The sequence below is a fragment of the Heliconius melpomene genome, chromosome 21 (assembly GCF_056956725.1).
Source record: "Heliconius melpomene rosina isolate 202511_hmr_F chromosome 21, ASM5695672v1, whole genome shotgun sequence".
NCBI classification, from domain to species: domain Eukaryota; kingdom Metazoa; phylum Arthropoda; class Insecta; order Lepidoptera; family Nymphalidae; genus Heliconius; species Heliconius melpomene.
The window spans coordinates 9,513,213-9,535,968 of NC_140409.1; the positions used below are offsets into that span (position 1 = coordinate 9,513,213).

The following is a 22,756-nucleotide window of genomic DNA, read 5'->3' on the forward strand; positions in this document are numbered from 1 at the left end:
TATTAGTGGCAATGTAAAAGACAGAAAAAAAGAAAAAGTTTAAATTTTCTGTCTTTGTGTATGCTAATCCCAGGAGTGGTTTTCACTATTGTTTTTTGGCAGACTTTCCTTAACATTTAGTATATTTTATTTTAATTGGTTCATAAATAAAAAAGTTATATTAATATAAAGTATGTAGTGCAACAAAATTGCTACATTTTCTTATTAAATTGGCTGTTTTGGAAAAACTTTAGTTTTCAATATAGATATAGTGTTTGAAATTATATTGTTATGAAATCACAAAAGTAATTTAGATATAAATCTATAATAAAATCATAAGAGGGTCGGTGTCTGTACTTGGAAGATATTTAAAAAAAAATGTTATTGGGAACCTTTATTAACCTAATAGAACCCAAATCATTAATTTTATAATTTTTGTCTGCTTGTCTGTCTGTTACCGCTAATCTCCGAATCGACCTAACCGATTTAGATGCGGTTTTCACTATTCAATTCTGGAAAGCTTCCGAAAACATATAGGGTTTATTTTATTACAATCAGTTCATAAATAAAAAGTTATAACAATTTAAAGTATTTAGTTTCGATTGCTGTAACAGTTATTTTATACAACTGTTTTACTGAATTGACTGAATCTTTAGTTTTCAATTCCTTTATTAATATTTCTATTTCAAGGGGGTGTAGCCCCGCACAGGCTCACTAGTAAATATATAATAGGGTAGTTCACGCTCGGGAAGCTGCAAGCACCTTACTATTAGTAAAATAATATACAAACCATTTGAATATTTGTACTTGGGGACAAACGCAGAAGTTGAAGATGCAGTAGGTTTTTCTTTTTCTGAAGGGTCTTCATCTTGAGAAAGGCTATTTTCTTGTTCCTTATTTATTTTATCAGTCTCATCTTTACCGTTTTCATATGATTCAGTTTTGTTTAAGTTCAGTTCATTGTTGGACATTTTGTTTGATTTCTTATTATTATTTTTTGTATTTTTTATTGCTTTTTCGTTTTTAGTAACTTCATCTTTAACAGTCTCAACCTTAGTTACTTCAGTGGGGTTTCCATTGGCAGTATCTGGAGCTGAAAATAAATTTTAAAATTATAATATTTTTGCTAAAGATAAACTACTAGATTATAATGAATTAACTTTGCTTACAAACCTGATGTCTTATTATTAAGATTAATATCTTTCATCTTAGATTCAGGGTGGTTTCTTGCTACACTGGCTATGCTTTGAGTAAGTTTAGCTTGAGCTTGAATTGCACTTGATTCTTCTTTTTTTATTGATAATTCACTTACAGATTGCTCTTTAGCAACCTTTTCGATGCTAGCTGATAAAAGTTCAGTGGCAGTGGGGGCAGTTTTGACAGGGAATGTTGGCTCTCTGTTTATCACAACCTCAGGTTCCTTGTCAACTGAGACTGAATTGGGTAATTCAGTCTCAAGTTTTTCTGACAATTGCTTTGATTCTTTTATTTCTACACCAATATTTTTAATTACTTGACTAGTTGAAGGATTGATAGTGTCCAGTAAACTATCAACTGAACTAATCTCTGTAAAAATAAACTCCCATTATAATTTATTCCTTTCAAATCATTAGTATTAATAATTATTAATTAGTACAAAGAAGTAATTGGCATTAAACTAAATTTGTAATAACTATAATTAATTATATTCTTATGTGTAAACAAACTGTAATATCTTAAAAAAGCAATTAGTAAATTATGTAAACTCTTTAAATAAATATCAGTATGAGAGATAAAATCAAACTTAGTAACAATGTGACTAAAATATATTTTTTTATTTATGGTTAAGCATTCACTTTCACTTTTTATGTTCTTGCTTAAATTTACTATTTATTGATAAACTTGAGAAAACAGCAGTTATAACACATAATGCACTGTTCTAAATACATATTGTAAGTATCACTGTCACCAGCAATTATAATGTATTCATACAAATACATTTGTACAAGTTTCATAGTATGAGATCGAAATTTACATATTTCGGAGGTAGAAACGTTATCAACAAAAAAGGCTACTTATAAAGATATTGATTTAAACTCTATTTAATTAATTAGGTAACTAAATTTATTACGTATTTAAGTGCATTATATGAAATTATTATAATATGCAAAATGGCTGTTCCATCTATAAACTCACAGTATCGAACGCAAAGTGCAGCGATATTAATAGCAAAAGATTTATAACATGCTAATTATTACGGATCTTGATATATATTATGACTTTTTCTACATTTTTAATGTCACCTATAACTTTTTATGAACCAAGATCGAAATCTATAAATAGAGACGTGAGGTATTTCCACGTGGGAGTTCTATCTACACTGTACCTGCGATTATTACACTAAATAAAAAATATGTGGCACTTATAGCTTGATTATATCACAGGTTGCAAATCCGTAAATTTAGAACGAAACTCCGAAAGTCCCAGATAGTTACGTCGACGCAGCAATATGGTAAAAGAAAGTCTATTCAAAAGGTCACTTAAGGATCTAGAATGAATTTTAGCACTTGTTTCACTGTGATTGTGAAAGTGATAGTCACTTTACTTATTTTTAAAAACTTACATAAAAATTAATCTAAAAATCCTAAAAGTTCATTAAGTTGTAAAAAAGGTAAAGAAAAACTATTTAAACCGCAGCCATGCTCAGAGTGACTGTGAAGTAAAAGCCGCCATGTTGGATCGTTCCATGCGGACAGGCGACATAATGCAACTAGTGTTGTGCGCAAGTACCGAATCGACTATATTTTTTTAATGTAATTTCAATTAATTCGTACATATTTTAATTTACAGTTTAACTAGCTGTGAAATAAATAAAAAATATTACTTTACAAGATATAATATTCTACATTTATTCTGTTTACGATTCTCATACATAGACCATATTTTTAACTTTTCATACTACGACAATTTTAGGTTCAAAAAAGAAAAATATATAGAATAGAAATATAGTTATATATAAAATAGAAATATAGTATAAATTCTTTAATATATAATTATGTGTATATTAGCATTTTATTTTTTATGTACTGTTTTGATATTAAAATTAATGTAGACGAGTATCCATACAGTTTATCTATGGATTTATCAGTGTTGCCGTAAGTAGTTATGTTGAAAAAATTTTGAAGTATCGCAGAATATAGTAAAAATTCAAATTATATAAAGATAATAAAGAAACAAATAAAGAACTGAACTGAAAATTAAAATTGATTACATTATTTTTAGGTTAAATTAATAACTTCATAGTATTTAAAAAAATACATTACTTGATGCTTAAGTACGAGCGTGTTTCAAATAATGAATATTAAACTGAGTATAAAAAAAATGTACAAGTTGAAATTCACTCGGAACCGCTTAGATAAATCATAAAACCTCTATTACAGTGAAGTGATATTTTTATCAGTTTGTTGTGGTGGTGTGGCCCGTCTTTTACAAGAGGCATTCATCACAGACATTAGTGAATCAATTTTATATTTTTAAATATAAATTATTATATAAAACAGACATTCATTATTACTATACAATCTATACTAATATAATAAAGCGGAAGAGTTTGTTTGTTTGTTTGTTTGTTTGAACGCTAAGATCTCTGGATCTACTGGATCGATTTACTTTGTTTTTGTTTTGTATGAAAGCTGCATTCTGCAGAAGTGCTATAGGCTATATAACATTGCATTACACATATGTACTAATAAATTAAAATACTTTCTAATTTGACATGCAATTTATTCTGCCATGTTAATAACAACCGTCGTCGCTACGCGACCGCGTTCGTCACCGCGTCATTTTGATATTCATCCTTATGAAAATAAATATAATAGTCACTTTTAGCATTTCATCTAGATTGAAATTATATTTCTATAGAAATTATATTCTTATATTTCAAGCAGGCGTAGCCGCGTCCGGGTCCGCTAGTTAAAACATATAATGTAATATGATTGTCTAATAATAATACAAAAAATGTGTGGTAGTAATCACACACAGATTCAATAGTTTTAAACATACCTAACCAATAGTCTTTATCCTTTTGAGATTTTCCCAAAGTTATACAAGAAAAAAAATTGTACGATAATAACCGCATTAATGAGTGAAACACGCAAATCGTGGCTATTAACGGCCACCTCACAAGCGTTATTTACTATCAAAAAAATATTACTCATTCACTTTTGTCATTATTTCTAAATTTAAATAATCAGGCCAGGTAATAAATGTAGGTTCAAGACATTTGTCTAACTGTTTCATCAAGAGGCTGGTCATATAGGCCTGTAGTTCAATGGAATTATTTAATAAAGAAGGTAGACTATTTATTCAACAGCTAATATTACCTTTTTTCCAATAAAACGAAAAAAAATTGGGAAATAATTAATAAAAACCTCTTCCAAATGCACAAATCAGCCCAAACCTGGTGACAGTCATCAGTCTAGAGCTAGATCACATAGATGTCCACCGGATGCGACATACGCGCTCAACGAAGTTTAAAACGGAATCTACTCAGCCCGACAGACAACTCGCTCCCTGAGAAAGTCGCGACTCACTGGGTGCTTCCATCCCTATAGATTTCCCCAATGCTCTGTACCTGGTCCATACACATCCTAACGCTCCTTGTATCCACAACTAGCTTTGCCTTGATGTATATTTTTAAAATTGATTTTTTTTATTAAATTTCATAATGTCTTTTGTTGTATTATGTGCAGTAGAGAAAATAATGTACTCACCAAATGATGTTGGTCCATTAGGTTGAGGCACGTTCTCCGTTGAGTTTGCTTTGGTAATTACTTTTTCCTTATCTTCTGATCTCATTCTGTCTCTAGGTTCCCTTATACGCTGGGGCTGTGGCGCGGGGGTCGTTGTTGGGGCAGAGGCGGGAGCGGAGGCGGGATCGGGGGCAGGAGCGGGAGCGGGAGAAGGCGCGGGGGAGTTAACAGAGGTTGAGTTGGCAGGGGTGGACTCGGACTGGTTATGACCTATGGACGTGAGTGTAGACGAACACATCGATACAGTAAGGGGCGACGCCAGTGTCGCAGAAGATTGTATCGATTCTGGCGTGACACTCGCTTCAATGTGTACTGTTTGAGGAACTATAGAATTCGAATTATCTGATTGCTTTTCTATTTCGTCTTGAGGCACAACTGGTTTGTTTTTGTTTTGTTTTGGTTGCTTATTATTTTGTAAATTCTTATTATCTACGGCTAAAGGCTGTATTAGATCCATATTTTTCTGAATTTGCTTAACATTGATAGGCATTTTAGGCACTACAATAGGACTGTCCGATATAGCAGACACTACCGGCGTTTCGTTGGATTCTATTATTTCACTTCCTAAATTTTTACTTTCGTTATCATTTAATATTTCAGACTTTACTATATTATTATTAATAGTACTTATTGCATTTGAATGAGGTTGATTGTTGGAGCATGCAGTCGTAGCAGGCACTTCTACATTCTTAGAAACAAAGTTCAGTTTAGCACTTTCACTCGCAGATGGTTGATTGGCAACTTCGCTTACTCTTCTCGTAAACTCCTCAACGGCACTACTTACTGGTTCCTGGACAAAATATATTTATATAAAAATTATAATATAAATAACTAAGTAAGTACAGAAAATATTTAAATCTAGAAACACTGTTTTATTCAAAATATTTGCATTGTTATGTGCACATTTATTTTAAAACTATATATTTTGTTTTAAAATAAATGTGCTCAACCAGTTGCTCAATATTACAGCCCAATCTTCTGCAATATTGAGGAATATGAAAACTACATCTGCTACGGTGTGTGGGATTCTTCATTAAAAAGAAAGTAAAAAAACTGATCAAAAATTTTATAGGAATCTCTGAGAGAGTAGCACTTTTGCAACTTATTATTGAAAAAATAGGACACCCAAAGAAAGAAGAACCTTGTCATGGGCCATTACGGCTACGGGGAACGCAATGAACGAGGAGTAAAACTAATAGATTATAATCTAAAGATAATGAATACTTTCTTCAAGAAAAGACCAAATAAAAAAAGGACGTGGATATCACCTGATCAAGCTACAAGGAACGAAATAGACTTTATAATGACCAATAATCCCGCTATGATCACAAATTACGAAACTTTAAACAATGTATTGTTCCCCTCTGACCCTGTGGTCAGAAGGGAACAACAGCTCTCAATATGCTTAGGCCGCACTTACCATGGCTCTTAAGCTAAAGTGGAAATGGGAAGGACAAGTGGCTCGATATAAAGACGATCGACGGACGCTCCGGGCAACTAGGTGAAAAGATCCTACTGGCAAAAGAAATCCTGTTGGGCCATACAGGAGATGGAGAGATGACATTGTAGATATTGCAGGCAAGGTCTGGCTGCTCAAGGCAGGAAAAAAGAAAGAATGGGACAAGCTGGAGGAGGCCTACACCCAAAATAATGCAAAACAATAATAAAACTAGCTTTACTACCCAATTAGCTTTAAAGTATTTGTGTTGCTAACAATTTTTTACTAACTAAATTTGTTTTTTAAGTTGAAAATAAAAGGCTTTATTATTATTATACATACCGGTTGAGGTGTCTGTCGTTCACTAGATTCACCACTAATATTTTGACTATCACTAGAATTAATTTCCGAGAATATATCTTGTTCTGAAACAAACAAAACCAATTTTTGTTTTAGATTTACTAAATATATGATGATGATGTTTATTTTTACAATATAAAAAAAAGTAATGTGATAATACATTACTTTTTTTATATTTTTTTATATTTCAAATTTGAATTTTATTTACTTACTAGTTAAAGGATTAATAATAGCTAATCTGTGGGAAGTACGTTTTGGAGGGGGAGTTTGTCTTATACCTGAAAATAAATAAAAAAATGTTAGTAGTGTTATTTAAAAAAAACTTTGTTAAATAATTTAAAAAGCTAAAAAACAATTAAAAGTATTATGTCGCTCTGGTCGTTCTGATACAGACATCAAGTTACTATGTAAATATTGTGTTATAATCGGATTCGAACACGAGCAAATAACAATGCGAAATTAAATATTGATCTATAAATACATTTGAAGCTGATATAAGCATGTTTAAATGGACTACAACATTTCTCAATTTCTCTTAGAGGTCGTCCATCCATAAATGTAGTTACGTACAGGATCGATGAAGTGTGAGACATTGTGTGATAAGTTGTAGGATGGGAACCTAAATACATTTTAAAATACAATATTAACACATTTTTGCATTTAATAATTTCTAGATGAAAAATTGCAAAATATTTACATATTTTCACACACCTCATATTCTTAGATGGGGGGAAGGGTGGCTGTTATTAATTTGTAATTAATTGTGACAGACGGGGAAGAGTAAAAAAAATATTCACACCAATACCTTTCATTTGATACTTCACTTCAACTAGCGGCTTTAATACCCTCTTTTAAAGCTATTATACTAAAGATTTAACCACATATAATGTGTATAGTTTTCAGATTTTTCCCTGAACTAGTACTACCGTAGATGCTAGCTGCCAAATATCATAGTTCTAGATTAATAGGTAGTACCTTATTAATCTTGATTCCCTTCATAGTGACGAAATACGCGTTATTTGCCATATAAACGGCCATATCTTTTTTAAGTAAATGCAGAAATATAATTTAGATTCAGGTATTCAAGGGGCCGTAGATTTGAATTCCAGCTCTATATCTCCAAGCCTTCCTGGGATAAAAGCTCTTGACAGACAGGGAGACAGACAGACGGACAACAAAGTGATCTTATAAGGCTTCCTTTTTTCCTTAAAAGATAAATTAACGTGAGGTTATTAACATATGATAGCTTACCAGCTATAGGTGGATGTAAGTGTGACTGTTGCGGCTGGTGCGGCAGGGCGTTGGGGGCGGCCGGCGCGGCGGGCTGTTGCGGTACCAGCGCCCCCGAACTGCCGCGGCCGGTGCCCCCCACACTGCCACCGCCTATTTGCTGACCGTTCGACGGGTAGTAATCTGTTGGGCGAAACGTACCGTAAGAGTTTCCAATGCATTGTCATAAATAAAAACGAAGTTTAACCACCTACCATTAAAATTAAAAATGTAACATAGTTTTCTATTTAAAATTAAAATATCTATTATAATTTTGTCACATTTATTTAAAAATTGTGAGATGTATTATAAACATTCCATAATTTGAAATTAAGTAAATCTTAAAAAAAATATGTTATAAAAATTTACGAATTAATTAATACTGTGATTATTTTATTGTAGTAGTATAACCGAACTTAACTAATAACTGTCATTTGGCAAGCACATTCTGGTTTATTTGTACAAAAATTGTGAAAGATTTTCGCTGTTTCCCACATAAATTGAAAAAACTCGATACGAGAACGTAGTTTTTTTTTATATATATTAACCAAACACTAGACGCGGTCTGTAACAACAATAAAGATCTTTTTTCAACATTTCCGAAATCATTAACTTTAACAGTGTTATTTTTTCTGTAACTTAAATTGGGCTTACAACTATGTTAAACCAAAGCAGGAAATTAAAAAAATACTTCAATTGCAAGAGCAGACAACACACATCCACAATCAAAAATATTGTAAGACAAACAGATATATTTACTTGCTAAGTATAGTTTATTATTTAATATGAGAAATAATTCTGTTATTCAATTATCAATCCTTTTCTAAAAAAAAAAATGTTATCATCAATGTAATGCCTGGATCATAATGGTATATATAAATATATCTTATATTTGTCTAAAATATATTTAAATCACACAATATTAGTACCAAGGCTTATAAAACTGTGATTAAATAATCATTAACTGTAAAATATTGGGATTATATGTGGGTCATAGCCCCACAGGCACTATGCAACGCTTTATATATGTATAAAATATTACTACTACTTACAGGGTGAGGTGTGACCTGTAGGAGTGGTGTAACCAATATACGGCGCCATATATGGATAAAACCTGCATTAAAGAAAATATTTTTAATTATATTTTGATAAAATTTGTATACATCTTATTGTATAGTTAGCATTTAAAAATGAAATATTAAGTAGTGCAAGAGTAAATTGTGTCACCCGTGGTCCATAAATTGTGATTTCCTGTTGGCAGCACCAAAATGTAAGCGTGTAAAAGAATATTACAATACAGTAGGAATTTAAACATTAATCGCTAGGTTATTATAATGACTAGCTCGCCCTTGCAACAACACTAGTTTGTCAGAATTAAAATCTGAATGCAAGTATGAAGCACAATTGATTTATATTCTTTCCTAAATGTGGAATAACAATTAAAAAAATATAAATATTTAACAGAGTTCTGTCTCACCAAATCATAATTCTAAGCAATAAATTATCTTTGAATAGCAAATATTTATAAAAATCTCCCTACAGAAATACTAAAATAATTTGTGACAATTGTATAAGATGTATGTATGCCTTCTGCATTACAAAAACTACTATTGCTTTGTTCAAATTTTTATATGTTTTCTAATAAAATATGATTCATAGTTATAGTTTTTTTTACCTAAATACTATCTGTATTGAACCATTATGTATGTTTATATTCAGTATAACAAAACAGACACAAACACAACACACACGCATATTTCTCTGTTTTTATATCGAAATAGCAACAGAATATATGAATTTAAATATTTTTGGCCTTTTTTTTACTATTTAGATAAATTTTGAATTGTACTATACTATGTGTGTTACATAGTATAGTACATTAATAAACTGAAACTACTACACGCATACATGGAATATATATTAAGAAAAAATGTTATTGATTTATAAAATTTTATATGTTATTGAAATCACCACATCACCTTTTAAGATATATTGTACATACATAATTTCGGAACTGCTGTTTTAATGTAATGTAATGTTTTAAATATATTGAGTCTAATAATACAGGCTCTTCAACAGGTATGAAATTGTAAATATATGTGATGTCACATTACCTTATCAAAATATGGTAATATTTCAATAATTAAACTTAATTGAAAAAAATATATATTTTTCTGAATTAAGTTTAACTGTACGAAAAACAAAAAAAATATCAAAGCAAGTGCTTTTGATGATTTTTTTGTTTTTCGTAAAATTGGTAAAACAAAATTTCAAATTTGTATGCACTTTTATGATTAAAATGAAAAAATAGTTCTTATATATATATATATATATATATATATATACATATACACATATATATATACATATATTATGAATATTAAAATCATTAAACAGAGGCAGATGATGTAAAGAAGAAAATTATATCACAATGTAGTGAATGAAATCTGTTTTACTCTATTTACATTTTACATACCTAATTTAAAAATTTTAATTTTAATAATATGTACAAATAATAATTTACCCAGGTGTACTAGATCTGGGCTGCTGGTAAGTCTGTGGGATGCCCATAGGGTGCTGGAAGACTAGTGTGGGGTGATACATAACCGGACCCGCTGCTGTTGCGCCCGCACCACCCATGTATGGCTGTTGTTGTCTGTAAGAAAGTTGAAAACACTATATAACTAAATATTAAGCGAGGCCGTCGTGACGCAGCGGCTCAGCGTGATAATTGTGGGTTGATTGGTGCGTGGAGAACGGAGTGGTTTTTTTTACACTAAGTTACCTCTGCTTACTCAAGATGCAGCGTGAAGCTTTAAAAGTTTAAAAGTCAGAGCGCTTAGACGGTTTCCAAATACGGTTCCAAAGAGAATATTAATTATTAATAATTTATGATATTATATTGATACTACGTGTATTATTAATTATAAATCTTAATAAGCACTTTGTGTGGTTGTTGAAGTACATATAATTTAAGGCGATATTTTTTGGTTCAAAGCAAATGTTTATTTAAAAAAAAAAACATTAAAAACTATTTCATTTAAAACGGATATGTAAAATGTAAAATAAACTTCTGTGCATATTTTTAAAAATCAATAAATCCATAAATAATATAATTTCTTTTGAAACAGATTATTACTTCTATTAGGTAGTAAAATTTTATTTGTCATTGTATGAACGAAAATGAAACGCCATTGATAAAGACGACGCACGCACACATAAACCTATCTAACGCCGCCGCACACGCGTCATCCCGAAATCAAGTCGTAGATATTGGCGATAAAGTTCAAAGTTGTTTAACCTTTATTAGTATTTTTGTAGTAGTAAGTGTTTATGTGTGTGTATTGGTATCTATGCGTAATTACGTCACACGAAATACAGCTATGGATAAACCTAAATACCTCTAAACTGTTGAGGTATCTTGATTAATTTCTTTAAGTATATTATAGGTTTGAAATATTTTTTGAAATATATACTGTTTCCGTAAATGGTTCGCTGACACTTTCACCCGTATTACAAGTTAATATAATATTTTTTATATACGATATTCACTATAAATATTAGGTACTAAGATTTTCATTGTCATTGTCCGACTGTAAGTAAGCATGATGGTTACGGGTTCGATTCCCACTTGGCGAAATATTTAATTTATTTTCACTTTCCTGCTTTTGCAAGACTTTTGCAACGTTGGTTTCCTAAACATCGTTTCACTAGCCGTGTAAGGAGACCAAACTTTCTTAACATTATTTCATGAAATAACCAGCTGATTCTTGTCACCGTTTCATTTGGTCATTGAAGTTTTGTCATATTGTAAAATGATCGAATATCGTATTCGGAACATTTATTTAAATTTTTAAACTTACCTTAATATTTTGTGTCTGTTTTATTTAAACCGTTTCATAAATAAGAATGGTAAAACTGGATATTGAATTGGCTGTAACTATAGTTTTCAATGTACAGATATTGTTTTTAAAATAATGATGTTATTACAACTCGAAAGTAATTCATATTAGTTAAAAAATTATAAAGCTCAAGCGGCCAAAGCCGTGAGGTTCGCCGGGTCACTAATATTTCATTAACAAACAATATAACATTTCATTTTCATCTAAATCTAATCTCTAAGAGATCTAAGAGATATATATAGAGATATAATAGCATAACAAGCATTTTCTGTCCATATAATAAAAATGAAGATCTGGACCAGATATGGAACCCTAACAACCCAGCTAAACCTTAAGAGATATGAATATAATGGCTTCGGAATAGTTGTTCTGCGTGGTCATTGTTAAATGAAATGAGGTTATTATTCTGACCTAATATATAATTTAAAATAACATAAGACAGGTGTACCTCCACGCGGTGAAGGCGGTAACACTTCAGGTCTATTCTATAATGATAGGTGTATTATTAAAGACTTTACCTCGCCCCTGAAAAATAAGTCCGATCTTTGATGGACGCTCTTGCATCCTCTCATTAACACAATTCTTTTATAGTTTTTTCTCACTTATTTCTACCCTCTTTCATACGAGTTCGCTAACAGTATAATAAATAATTAGCTTTACATATCAATGCTCAATTTATATATAGACTAGTGGGCCCGGACGCGGCTACGCCCGCGAAAATATAAGCCTAAATAATTAAAATAAGTTAAAAAATAATAATAAGTGGAGATTTATTATTAGAAAAAATATCTGAGTAACCGAAATGAACAAACAAAAGAAGTAAAAGTAAGTAAAGGAAATTCTTAATATTAGAAAAAATACCTAAAGTTTGCCGTGCGCGCGTACTAAACATTTTTCTATATTAAATAATTATTAATTTTTGCGAACAATATTAAATAAAATCCCAAATGATTAAAATTACGATATTTTAAGTGTATAACATCGGTATAGATAACCGAACTGAGATAAATTAATTATAAGCAGCAAATAATTACATCAAAAATAATAGTAATTCGAAAATATATAAAAATTTACAAAATCATCAAAGTCATCTGCCCGGTGCAGTTCGCGTCGGTCATACTATACCACTCGTAGGCTAGGTCAATCCGAATCAGTGACATCTTAATTATTTATTAGAATGTTGTACAGTAAACTATAATTTCCATCAAGATGAAATGCTAAAAGTGACTATTATAATTATTTTAAGGATGAATATCAAATTATAGAAATGATATAATTTTTGTTAATGTGTACAAATCTATATCGGCGCGCGCCATGTATGCATTAAGCAAGCTCGTTTTGGGTGACGTTTTCTTAAAACAACAAACTTTGCAAGCCGTTGCTTAGCAACGCGTAGCGACGATTATTATTAACATGGCGGAATAAATTGCATGTCAAATTAATTATTTTAATATATTGGTATATATCGAAAATATTACAAATATGAGAAAAAAAAGTATCCTATGTTCATCCCGAAACCCTCAAGTATCTCTGTATGAGTATTTTATCACAATTAAATTAGCGGTTTAGGCCTGATTGCGTAAAATACAGACAGACAGACAGACAGACAGAGTTACTTTCGAATTTATAATATAGGTATGGATAAATATCAAGTATCAACATTGGTCATATTTTTTAATTCAAAACAATCAAAAATCCTTATAGAAATTACGATAATGTAGAAAAAAAACATTAGAAGTCATTCTGTTTATGAAATGAATAATCGTGTAGTTCAAGAAGGCGAAGCCGCGGTCGCGCCCCTAATTTTACATAAGGACTTATATGGTGTTGATCTGGGGGGCGCTGTAAAAGTATTTACCCCCGGACGTGAGTTAAGCACCACGATTTGATCAAACAAGATCGACCATTTTATGAAGTAGTCGGCAGTTTTGGTCACCACTAAACATGTAATTAAATCTTTTTTTGACAGAATATTACTCTTGAAAATTGAGTGGTGCATGAGGTAGTGTTAAGACAATCACCAATCAGTGTTAAAACACCAGGTTGCAAAACACGACGTCAAGCTTAAAAAATATATAATGAAATATAAGGTATATAGGTAAGGTATATATATATAATTAAATACCTCGGGTGAGTGCTAGGTCTGTTGCCGTGTTGCGATGCTCTGTACTGGAAATTTTGATATTGTGGACGCGACGGCGGCGCTTGGTTTTGTTGTGACACGTAGCTTTGACCCGCCTGGAATAAGTTACTTATTATTTTACTAAAAGTAAATGTAAAGACTCCATTGTAATAATATTATTTTGTTGTTATATTAATGTTCTTTAGATGAATAAATGTATGTTGAATCATTCTTCAATAATAAAATATTATAGATATAGATAATTAATATACCGTAAAAAAAGACATAGTTGATTTATTTAACTGAGATTAAGAGGAGGGCAGTGACGTGACTGACCTACTGTGCTTATCTTAAGAAGTTAATATGAACGAAGTTGTCAGGTTACAGCTTTATTATACTCTTAATTGTAAGTGATACAAAACAAAACTTAGGATCAATATTACTTTGTTTGACATATTTTTCGCGCATTCGTTTTTATATTAATACACAATAAAAAAATATCCAAGAAATATGAAAAAGTACTAATTGTGTATTTAGTTTAGTCTATTCGTAAGATAAATTTTGTCAATTATTAATATCCACCTTCTATAAGGTCTAATATATAGGTTATATTTTAAAAAGGCCTATGTTTAAACGTCACCCAAAAATATACCTATTTTACTACCAATAAAATCCGAAACGTTTACCAAAATGGATAAATGGTCACCAAATTACGTTTCCTAAAATATTAATTAATAAATCCAATATTTCTTATTATTGACTAACATAAAAATATATGGATGACTTTTATAAACGGTTGTGGGTTCGATCCCCACTCGAGGAAGTGAAATATTTATTTACGTTTTACGTTTATATTTCCATTTCTTCACTCTGGTGTCGAGGCAAAGCTCGGCGTTGAGTTCTGCCTCTCAACACGCAATGCCTCCAAAATTCGGCAGAAAGTGGAGATGGGAGTGTCTTCTACCCTGCTGTGTGTGTGCATGAAGCTGATTTTTTTTAATATTTAAGAAAACATGTAATATAATATTAGCTTAGTATATACTAGATACGATGTTCACTATAAATACATACACATAATATGTATGTATAAAATGCTTATCTTACACATTGCACTTATCGTTTTAAATAAGTGCTTGAAGTTCTTATCTAGATTAACAGTTATTTAAAGATATATACTTTATAAACTTAAAACTAAAAGATATTATTTTATAGATTTGTTATAAATATACCATAGTATATTTACCATTGTTGTTTTTGAAATATCTTGTTGCGGCGCGGATGGCGCCGAAGGCTGCGGCGCGGGTTGCGCCCGCATACTTTGGGCAGACCCTTGTGCACCGCTCGCGGCTGACATGTAGGCGCCGCCTGCGGCCCCTGATGGATGATAACATTCTGGCCCTGAAAAATACAAAAAAAAATCGTAAAACAAGTGTTCATATTGGTTTGGTCAAGTGGGCCAGGGATAACGATTATAATATAAGTTAATTATTGATAAAACACACTTGTGTTTGCAATCAGAACTAACTAGTATATAACAGTTAAAGACATGTATGCCTTATATGATATGGTTTGCGATAGAGCAGTTAGTGTGAAAGTGGTCTAACTCTTCAATTAGTCAATCGATTTAAAACTTGACTACTGAAACTACACAAAATTGTTAAGCTAAATTCGAAGTCATTTTAAAATACATAATAAACTATAAAATAACACAACATTGGTATGAGAATTAAATTTATAAAATAAACTTTTACTGACTTAAAAGTGAGGAGGAAGCAGGTAACGCATATAACGCTACGCTACATTGAAGCTTACATATTAAGCTTGTTTTATAATTGATTGAAGTGTTTATAAGATTCGTGTGGTCCACTGTTTTTAATTTAAATTATATCTAAAAATAAAATAAAAAAAAAAAACAATAAAAATATACTTCACCTATGTGATGCCAATTCAACTCACTGTGTGGCGTGGATGCTCGAGGATATCTGACGATCGCTAAGAAAATCAGCGGGATAATAATGACAATATGTGTTTATAATAAAATGGTTAATTCATTGATATCGCTAAAAATAATATATTAGCAATATAGAATATATTATAAATAAAATAACAAAGTATTGCCAGTTTTTTTATCTTATATCTATATATATGTATAAAAGGACTTGTCCTCACTGACTGAGGCAAGACGCACGCACAGCCGTAACCGCTGATGGTAGAAACGTAAAATCCACAATCACTAAGAAGGGATTTTGAAAAATTTTAACTCTAAAGGGGTGAAATAGGTGTTGAAAGTTTGTGTGCAAAATTTATTATATTAGCACCGATTGTTATAAAAATTTGAAAATCAGACTTTTAAAAATGTTTCATGGTTTTTTAGAATTCACCCCCCAAGGATACAAATAAGGAGTTGAAAGTTTGTATGGAAAAATCTTTAAATTGCCACCGTTTTTAATAAAAATTTAAATACAGACTCTTAAAAATATTTCATTGAACACGTGTTTCGTGATTTTTTAGAATTCACCCCTAAGGGTGCTAATAAGAAAATATAAACACAACAAGAAAAGCTCGACATCTGGTAGTTAAATTTAAGAACTGCAATTCATAAATATATTTAAATATTGACATGAACTATCCAGAACGTTATTAACAAAGAACAGAACAGAACATACAAGTAAGTGAAGGTACGTCTTTTATTAAAAATGTTTATCCAACCAGTTTCGCTACATATCCAAAATCAATTTATTGATACTCACTCGTTTGCGACAATAATCTGTAGTGATGCGAGGGCAGCATACAATTAGAATTAGAGTAACGTGTATTCTGTTCGTGCTTCAGGTTAGCGGGACTTTGCTGTTGCATCAACAGTGACACGCTGCCCAATGACGGGACGTTGATTTGATTCCCTTGGCTAACGTGATTCACGTGACTGGTGTGGTTGACGTGGTTAGCGTGGTGGCCCACCGCTTGCACCGCGTTACCATGCTGCATGCCTAGCGATGTTTGTAAACGGTGCGTCAAATCAAGTGAATTCTGTCGCCCGCCATTAATACCACATCCGTGCGTTGCAGCGCCCAGTGAACCATTACCACCTCTTAGGGCCACCATCATAATTTCATGGTATACACTCTTCAGAAATTGTATTAGCCAAATGTTTAACCATTCCCAGAACAATGGAGACACAACCAACGGCATAAGTTTAACTCTACATAATATTTTATAATTGTTAAAAAATATAAATATTTATTGCTTCATGTTAACATTTATATATTGCATGTAACTAGCGATGCGACGAGCGGTAAATAAGCACCGCAAAATATAAAAAATACTATTCTAAACGGTGGTTCCTATCATAAAACGCGTAAACGTAAGGCATACTGCTAAAATATTTGCGGTCCGCATTCACGATATAAGTAGTCATTTAATGCAGCATAGAGAAAATCGATAAGGAGCCGCGCGCTACATCGCCCCGTGCTAACGCTGCAAAAATATAGCAACCACGTCACTTTCACGTTTGAACGATTGATTATCACTCATTTATGCTACTGCACTATTCGGTTGCTTATTTTATTGTACTATATACTAAAACTAATTTAAAATTACAAATTGGAAAATAGTCTATTCGATGTAGAGTCCGCTGAACATTCCATTTCGTTTTATGTGTAAGGGAAGGAGGGGTTGAAATTGAGAGAAAGAGACAAACGTATGTCGCAGCCCGCTCACTACAGTTGTATGGCGTGGTTAGTTCGTCGGCGGACGACAACCACCCCTAAGAGCGTATATCTTAAAAAAACAAGGAATTTCCTTGCGTCCATTGTGACATTGAAATACAATATAGTACAGTTTTCATAATGGAATTTGATAGATTTTTAATTCCATTTTAGGCTATATAAATGTTATGTTAGTGTATTTAGGGTTTTCATATTACAATATACAGTTACCTTAATATACAAATATTAAATATAACAAGAAATTCGATGATAAATGAAAATATTTTGCTATTGAAAATGAAATTAAATTATTCAAAAAATATATATTTTATAATCAGTAATCATATTAATGGACATTAATTCACATTGAACATAAACTTTGCTTAGTCTTAAGGGTAGAAAGAATTTGTTATGGTTACAAAACATTTTTTTCAAATAATCAAATAGTTTATGTAAAATAATAAATAATAGAATTATATTAAAAACTTTTATTTAACTTGCAATGTATGTATGTTAGTTCAGGTGAAATCTTTGAGCTCAATTTTAAAGTAGATATCTTCAACTGATTGAGCTGAAATTGTGTATCCACTATTAGTTTGGATGACAATGCATGATAAAATGTGTGACGTCACTCTAAATCTAATATGGCGGATCATCCAAGATGGTGAATGGCCAATTGCATTTATTTTTAATGTACTTCTACAATATGGATATCAAATGAAAGGGCTCGTCGAGAGTAACTCGCAAAATAATGTGACATCATTCTAAAGCCAATATGGCGGGCCATCCAAGATAGCCGAATAGTTATTTTTAGTCTACTTCTACAATATTGATGTCAAATGGAAGGGCTCGTTAAGAGTAACTAAAATAACGTGACATTATTCTAAATCCAATATGGCGGAACATCTAAGATGGCGGAATAGTTATTATTTATGCTCTTCCGCAATAATGGTATCAAATGAAAGGGCTTGCCGAGAATAATTAGAAAAATTATGTGGCATCACTTTAAATGCAATATATTGTAGCACTATTGAAGTTGTTTGTGCTTTTTGTACAGTACGCAATACGCAAGGTAGTACTGTCGTCCTAGTTTATTTATACAAGTAAATCGTGCGACAAGCTTTGATGATCATATAAATTGTGTATAGTGAGGTTATCAGTTGATAGTTTAAATTTAAAAATAAAACTCTATTTCTCCTTTTTAGAGTGCAAATAAAAGCTTTTTCTAAAAAAGATTTTATGCTTTTAATTTATTATGTATGTGTTTAAAAATGTGGGGGTATAGTCCATGTCTATCCCAGAATAGTATGGTGTCCACATCAAATTATTAACTAACAAAAAAAATTTAAACCCTTACACAAAAAGACAAGTTAAAGCTAAATAAAGTCAAGAAAATATGGCAATTCCTATACATTTTTTTTCTTGAATGAATTTTAATACTAATTAACTGTACAAATAAATACACAACGAGTTCATAAATTATTCAAGTATCATGCCACATTAACATTAAACCATTGGAAGCCAGCCCCCCAATACTCACTTGAAAATATTTCTAGTTCATTACATCAGTAAAATTTGATAAGGAAGAAGTTTAATTCCATAAAGAAAAAAATAGCACTAACACCAAAAATAAATAGGCATAACATTACTTACCTAATAAAAGGCCCTGTTGTGGATTATCTTCTTAATTATTTTAAACTTTAAACTGAATCTGTATTAAAATACTTAGTAAGAAGAATTATTAAAAAAATAATTTAGCCAAAATAACCCTTTAAATATATGGATATCTTTTAGTGATGCCGATGCTGGTTTCGATTAATTTTTTCTTCTTTTTATTTTTTCTTATAGTCATGACATGTTTACACACATTTAGAATTATAGTCTTTATAAATATTAATCAATAATGAAATGTAATTTTCGCAGATTTAATTATAATTCTTCGCTAAGGCAATTAAAAGATGCACCTAGAACTGGGGGTAAGGGTCTAAATTAAATATATAATAGTAGATTGATTTAACTAACTGTAGACTTACTACAGTTAGTTAAATCAATCATTTCTCAATTTTGTAAATATAGTCTAGATTAATATTAGCACAAAAAATATGTAAAACTTATACACATACAGAAGAAATATCTTACAACAAAGAACGAAAGGGTGTTGTATTAACTACAAAACATAAACACAAGTTATTTAACTATTGAATGCAACATTATATATAAATTTACACAAAAAAGTTGGCAAAACTTTGTTAATTCATAAATGTGGGTGCAAAAGAAAGTAATTTGAATTTCAGATTTTTTTATATCTAAAAAGAATATTCAAAACCAGAAAACATAATATCTGTAAATCCAATACTTTCGCAAATGCGGCATGACGAGATGCTGAATAGACTTATATTACGTAAATAATGTTTTTATAAACCAAATCTTAAAAGGATACGGTCCGGGGCCTCGCTGACTTGGCGCCAGTGGCACCTGATTGCCGTTACCACTCATATTCTCGGCAGCATAGGTCTCGCAACACGTATACCACTCGAGGTGGCACGTTAAATAGCCCTAACCGATTGTAGGACACATCCGGCAATATGTAGAGTCAAACCGATGTCAATTTGACAACTAGCACGAGATCAATTTAAACCCCATTTGTGTTTAACACAACGTTTCTAGCAAAAACATTGTACACCACATGCAAAGTCACAATATATGTTTGCAGAAGAAATGTATAGCATCACTAGGAAAGAGAGCCAGTCACTAAACAAACGACAGTACAAAATGGCGGATGTTAACCAATAAACAAACTGATTTGTCACTGTTATCGCGATATTATTACTATTTAACACTTAATTTTGTAAATATTGCTGTTGAATTGTTACTATTAAATAATATTAAAAAGTGTAAAAATATTATATTTGCAACAATAATATTAGAATATATTTTTTAAATATTTAAAACTGTCATTCGATCGTTCACGTCTACTATTCACGTCACGCATGCAATGCTTGGTTTGTCAAGTGTCAGTTGTAATTTTTTTTTTAAGATACAGAGCTTAAAAAGGTAGAGATTACGTATCGTAGATGTGAATATAATCTTTATTTTCTCTATTGATGCTGTAATTAAAAGTTATTTTTATTAAAACGTTATTCTAAAGTATTTGTATTATTTATTTTATATGTATTTGTATAAACGCAAAAATAAATCGGAGGGACATCTTTTCAGCTGAATGCTCATATGAGATGGTGCTCCTTACCTTTACTCTCCATTATGTAATAAACAATTATAAAATTTACATCTCACACGGTTTTTTTTATGTAAAAGTTTCCGTGTGAGGTGCACTGTCAAATATTTACGATAGTGCGGCTCTCCAAACCGGGGATCTAACCCACAACTTGTGCTTCAGTGCCAAGTTTCTAATTCTTCCTTACTCTATGTACAAGTTCTCCCTAACTCTATGTACAAGTCACTCATATTCTCGGCAGCATAGGTCTCGCAACAAGTATACCACTCGAGGAGGCACGTTAAATAGCCGTAAATGATTGTAGGACACATCCGGCAATATGTAGAGTCAAACCAATGTCAATTTGGCAACTAGCACGAGATCAATTTAAACCCCATTTGTGTTTAACACAACGTTTCTAGCAAAAACATTGTACACCACATGCAAAGTCACAATATATGTTTGCAGAAGAAATAAATAGCATCACTAGGAAAGAGAGCCAGTCACTAAACAAACGACAGTACAAAATGGCGGATGTTAACCAATAAACAAACTGATTTGTCACTGTTATCGCGATATTATTACTATTTAACACTTAATTTTGTAAATATTGCTGTTGAATTGTTACTATTAAATAATATTAAAAAGTGTAAAAATATTATAATTGCAACAATAAAATATTTTTAAAAAATTTAAAATTAACCAACCATAAAAGATTACTCCGAAATCGCTTCAGAACAACAACATGATAAGGAGTTATTAGAATTAATAAAGACAGCAACCAATAATGTAAAGCTTAGAAAGCTATGTTTACCAGGTTCTGAGGAGATGATTTATTGTGAGAGTTCTTCGAGTCATATGAGACCATACTTACCAAAAAAATTTAGAAAAAATATTTTTGTTATTTTGAATAATTCAAATCATGCAGGTATAAAAGCTTCACGACATCTAGTAGGCGAGCGATATTTTTGGGCAAATATGAATAGAACGAAACGAATTAAGACCGATGTGACGCAGCGGTCCAAGGTGACTGTAACGCGACGGTTGTGGGTTCGATCCCCACTCGAGGAAGTGAAATATTTATTTACGTTTATATGTATTCCCATTTCTTCGCTCAGGTGTCGAGGCCAAGCGCGGCGTTGAGTTCTCCCACTCGACACGCAATACCTCCAGAATACGGCAGAAAGTGGGGAACGAAGTGTCTTAACATTAGGTTCTCTCTGCCTACCCTACTATGTGCGGGATACAGCGTGAATATGATTTCATTTTATTTAATTTTAACATAGGTCTATGGGCCAAAACCTTTGTATTCAATGTCAAAAGAGTAAAAAAACAGATATTGACAATAATTATAAAAAATATACCTAGTGTATAAATACCGAGTGATGAACCAATTATTAAATTTACACGAAGTGGACGAAATATGAAACGTCCGGTACTATTTTTGTATTATGAAATAGATTGAAAACAAATTTAACGCTGAAAAATATATTAAGCATAAATTTGTGTATGTAATGGAATGTTATATGTAAATTGCTGTGTCATAAATTAATTTAATTATTACCTAATTGCTTAAATAAATTTATAAAGTAAATAGTCTTTTAAATAAGTATGTTATTAGTTTATTTATTTCTATATTTTTTATAATTTATTAAATTATTTACATTTATATTTTTGTTTTCTTTGCTCTGGTATCGAGGCATAGCATGGCGTTGAGTTCCGCTACTCAACGCGCATTTCTTCCAAAAGTGGGGAACGGAGTGTTTACTTTTCAATATTTCGTGTTTGATATTGCTTGTAAAGTATTATTTGTATGATGATAAAAAAAACTCGAGATTTCAAAATTTAGGATTCTCAATGTAAGTTGACAACTTTTAAAGTAGCCACGTACTTAGCTTAATGCTTGAAATTTCTCAATCATGGCTAGAGATTTGTAGAGGAATATAGAATTTATGTTTTAACCCGGAATTTTTGCAGA

The 22,756-nt window shown here is 31.3% G+C and overlaps 1 protein-coding gene across 9 annotated transcripts in view; it reads right to left on the reverse strand.

Annotated features, from left to right (window-relative positions):
- The window catches only part of LOC146527195 (eukaryotic translation initiation factor 4 gamma 3-like), a 34,040-nt gene extending 13,488 nt beyond the window's left edge, over positions 1 to 20,552 (reverse strand). Inside the window, exons 1-13 of one of the 9 annotated variants that reach the window (XM_085206402.1) lie at positions 20,005 to 20,547; positions 15,793 to 15,842; positions 15,104 to 15,258; positions 13,864 to 13,976; positions 10,361 to 10,492; positions 9,064 to 9,087; positions 8,889 to 8,950; positions 7,819 to 7,980; positions 6,780 to 6,845; positions 6,550 to 6,632; positions 4,731 to 5,559; positions 1,153 to 1,545; positions 770 to 1,072 (exon numbers count right to left, since the gene is read on the reverse strand). In XM_085206402.1, the coding sequence (XP_085062528.1) occupies positions 770 to 1,072; positions 1,153 to 1,545; positions 4,731 to 5,559; positions 6,550 to 6,632; positions 6,780 to 6,845; positions 7,819 to 7,980; positions 8,889 to 8,950; positions 9,064 to 9,087; positions 10,361 to 10,492; positions 13,864 to 13,976; positions 15,104 to 15,258; positions 15,793 to 15,842; positions 20,005 to 20,060 (2,428 nt within the window). In that variant the 5' untranslated portion in view covers positions 20,061 to 20,547. Of the gene's footprint in view, positions 1 to 769; positions 1,073 to 1,152; positions 1,546 to 4,730; positions 5,560 to 6,549; positions 6,633 to 6,779; positions 6,846 to 7,818; positions 7,981 to 8,888; positions 8,951 to 9,063; positions 9,088 to 10,360; positions 10,493 to 13,863; positions 13,977 to 15,103; positions 15,259 to 15,792; positions 15,853 to 16,610; positions 17,464 to 20,004 lie in introns of those variants that run through there. The other 8 variants (XM_085206398.1, XM_085206396.1, XM_085206403.1 and 5 more) reach the window with 8 other exon arrangements.
- Between the last annotated feature and the right edge of the window lie 2,204 nt (positions 20,553 to 22,756).